Genomic DNA, 3,747 nt, shown 5'->3' with positions numbered 1-3,747 from the left:
TTAAACACAAATATTCATCTTTATTTGTTTACATGGGTTAATGTTCCTTCTTCTTCCTCACCTGGAGCCGCCGCAGGTCAGCAGGGGTCAAACAGGCCGTCCACTCCTCACATGTTTGATTGAAGAAGGTCTATAAATGACTCAGATGATTGACAGCTCAGCTTATTGTGAGGCTTTGCCCCTCAGCTGTTAAAGGTCCAGCTGTGTGTCATGGTGTTGTTACAGAGACATGGAGGCGGAGCTTCAGAGTCATGATGTCATGATAACTAAAGATGTCTGTGGGGATCTAAGTTACTTAAAGTTTGTTTGTGAGCCTGACAGGTGGAATGGAACAGCTGACTGATCAGACGTGTGTGTGTGTGTCTGTGTGTGTGTGTGTTTGTGTGTACTGAACCTGGTCCACCTCACATCTCCTCTTGATCCTTCCAGTGATTTCCTCATGCCCGACTACCTGAGCCAGGTTCAGGAGGAGGAGGAGGCCCTGGGAGTCCAGTATGAGCTGGAGGAGCCCCAGCACCACCCGGTCTACCTGGGCAGCACCTCCACCTGCACCACCACTGCTGCTGCCTCCTCCTCATCCTCCTCCTCTGTCCAGATGCCCGTCATCTCCCAGGTCTCCTCCTCTACACAGAATTGCGAGACTCCCTCTGGGTTTTTGTCACCCGAGCCCCTGGACCCCCTGGACCCCCCGGCCCCCATCAAGATGGATACCAGCTTGACGGCAGCCGTGACAGAGGAGACCAAGGTGATGGATTCCCCAGAGGAGGAGGAGGAGGAAGAGGAGGAGGAGGAGGAGGAGGAGCCACAGCGGCAGGTCCAGACCAAGGATCAGGCTCTGATCTCCATCTGAGTGATGAACATCCAGGTTCTTTATAAACCACCAACATGGCCGTGTTCACATGTGAAGCTGTCAGTCACCATGGCGACGGTGTGAGTGTCTTCTCCCTCCTGTCTCACTTTGCACCGATGCACTTATTGACCTCCTGTCTCCCCCGATCAGAACTATGTGGAGGAAGCCACAAATAAAAACTCCAGCAAAGCTTCAAGAGCTCTGATCACTAAGGATCCTCTGATTGGCTTTCTTTCAAATCAATAGATCATCTCCAGGTGCTCCGTGTCGGTGTCGCAGCAGAACGATCTGTTTCCTGTCCAGCGCCAAAGCCTGAGTTTCAATGTAGCGTTGAGCAGATGAGAGCTGAAGAGGAGCGTCTCACATCAGAGGACCTGAGGTCTGAGGGCCCGTCGGTCCAGACCCCGCCCTCCTGGAAAGTGCCTGAAAGCCCCCTGTGATGAGGAAGAAGAGGTCTGGACTTTGCCAAAACGGAGGTGTGAAGTCTTAGCAGAATGTTTGTGTGTTCTGTTGTTCCTTCAGTGCCGTCACTATAGAGACAAACTGCTCCTGTCACTGATCTGTACTGCAATAGCTCCTCCCCTTCTTTACCTTCTGGATGCTGTCTGTTGACTGTTGTGCAGTTTGATGTGTGTGTGTGTGTGTGTGTGTGCGTGCGTGCGTGGTTGGTTGGTTTCCTTTGATCAATATGAACACATTTCATTCAAAAAAAATGTTAAACTTGAAATCCTACAGAGCGAGGTGTGTGTGTGTGTGTGTGTGTGTGTGTGTGTGTGTGGGTGGGTGTGGGTGTGTGTGTGTGTGTGTGTGTGTGTGTGTGTGTGTGTGTGTGTGTGTGTGTGTGTGTGTGTGTGTGTGTGTGTGTGTGTGTGTGTGTGTGTGTGTGTGTGTGTGTGTGTGTGTGTGTGTGTGTGTGTGTGTGTGTGTGTGTGTGTGTGTGTGTGTGTGTGTGTGTGTGTGTGTGTGTGTGTGTGTGTGTGTGGTTTCTACTGTTTATACCGACTTCTCTCAGAACATTCACAGTGCTGTCAGATGGAAGTGTTGCCTTTGTGATGAACAGTTTGATGGCAAACCCCAGAAAAACCTTCTCCCCGTCTGTGATGTAGCAGTTCAGCCGACCCCTGACCCCTGAGGCCCGTCCATCAGTCTGTGAGCTCTGATGGAGGACCTGCAGGTCTGCTGACCCTCTTGGACGTTGCATGGCTGTCCTTGGTACAATTTAGACAAAGTTTTACCCTTGTGCAACTTTTACACCTTTCATTCAAACGTCTGTGAAGGTTCTCAGTCATCCTGGTCCTGGGATCCGAGGGAATCAGTCAGTCAGTCAGTCAGTCAGTCAGTCTGAGGCTGCTGGAGGTGAAGAAGCTTCATCTCTCATCCCTAAAGCTTCTTCAGGTTTGGATTCTACCTGGAGATGAACTGAAGGGGAGAAGGTCCAGGAGCCTCAGATTGACTCTCCTTGTCTTTCATTCTCATGTGCTCTCCGTATCTCCACACATGATCTGCATCGCATCAGATAAGACCTGCATCTGCATCCTGGTTCTTTAAGTGGGCAGGTTCAAGTCCCTCACAGTCATTAAGCCACGCCCCCATAGAGAACAGAGATGTGTCCATGTTCCCCACCTGGATACCTGGGATGGAGATCAGATCAGACCACGTGTATGTGAGTCTATATGTGTGTGTGTGTGTGTGACTGTGATCTCAAATATCCAAATAACAAGATTACAAGAGCAGGTGCAGCCAGTGACTGAATACTTAACAAAGATAAAACTACACACTCAAACTTCCACTGGGTCATGTTTGCAGATCTGCTCCTGGTGGGACCTCATGGGTCCAGACCTGCTGGGTCCAGATCTGCTGGGTCCAGACCTGCTGGGTCCAGACCTGCTGGTTCCAGACCTGCTGGGTCCAGATCAGCTGGGGCGTCTGTGTGTTGTGTAAATGCAGATGTTGTGTGTTGTGATGAATGAGCACACAGTGTGTTTACATGCATGTTTCCTTTGTCATACACAGATTAAGGCTGTAAGTTAACCCTTTATAAAGCCCAGGCATCAGAATAGGACTGACATGATGACAGACTGACAGACTGACAGACTGACGGACTGACAGACAGACTGAAGACGCCTGCATGCCCTCATGAAGCGTCTCATGTCATGTATGTGTCTCACTCACAGCCTTAATCACAGTTCACACACATCAAAGTGCCGTGTGCATGTAAACGTACTGTGTGAGACTCCTCCTCTTCCTCCTCCTCCTCCTCCTCGCTGTCCCAGATGTTGTTGTCGCCCACGCAGTCGTGCTTCTGTGCCTCTGTTTCCTGAGCAGACAGTGTTCCTCATAGACGTGCTGGTTGATCACGTGACTCTTCATCCCTCTGACCCCCTCAGCCCCCCCCCCCCCCTCTGTGCCATCCTGTCACTCAAAGTTGTGCCATTTGCCCTTTAATCTGGGTAAAAAAGTTTTTTCCTACAGGACCAAATGTTCTCTATCTCATTGGGTAGTTGCCATGGCAATCAGTAATTGCACATTCTTTACAAATAAAAGAGAGAGATAATCATTGTAGCCGGTGGGTTCTGCTCCGAGCGGCCGGGTTCTGCTCTGTTTGTGTCAAACGGACCTTTTAGCTCCCGTTGCACAATGTTAACACTTTTTTAATGTTTTCTATATCTTCCATTTCTACGTCATGCTTTCCGTCTGTTGTGTACCGTGTCTGGAGTTGAATACTTTTTTATAATTCAATGCTGCTGTTTGTCAAAATGCAAAAAGTGCCCAAAATATTTTTGTGACCCAAATCGTGTGCAATAAATGGAGCGGTGGCGTTTTAACAGTGGTGTTTGTCCTGATAAAAAGAATGTACTGTTTCATTCCAACGTGACTGAAGGTGTTTAAAAGAGGCA

The 3,747-nt window shown here is 49.3% G+C and overlaps 1 protein-coding gene across 3 annotated transcripts in view; it reads left to right on the top strand.

The window, feature by feature from the left end:
* Positions 1–2,609, top strand: part of zbtb44 (zinc finger and BTB domain containing 44) — an 8,954-nt gene extending 6,345 nt beyond the window's left edge. Inside the window, exons 6-7 of one of the 3 annotated variants that reach the window (XR_012960634.1) lie at positions 430–930; positions 1,097–2,609. Coding sequence is in view for 2 of the 3 variants with exons in the window: in XM_076138211.1 (XP_075994326.1) it covers positions 430–850 (421 nt within the window). In the remaining variant the exon portion in view is untranslated. Of the gene's footprint in view, positions 1–429 lie in introns of all 3 variants that reach the window. The other 2 variants (XM_076138211.1, XM_076138212.1) reach the window with 2 other exon arrangements.
* The last annotated feature ends 1,138 nt before the right edge of the window (positions 2,610–3,747 follow it).

Source organism: Genypterus blacodes, unplaced genomic scaffold (genome assembly GCF_046128005.1).
Source record: "Genypterus blacodes isolate CSIRO-AG114 ecotype Tasmania unplaced genomic scaffold, CSIRO-AGI_Gbla_v1 ptg000351l_1, whole genome shotgun sequence".
NCBI lineage: Eukaryota > Metazoa > Chordata > Actinopteri > Ophidiiformes > Ophidiidae > Genypterus > Genypterus blacodes.
This window is presented reverse-complemented; position numbering and strand designations above follow the sequence as displayed.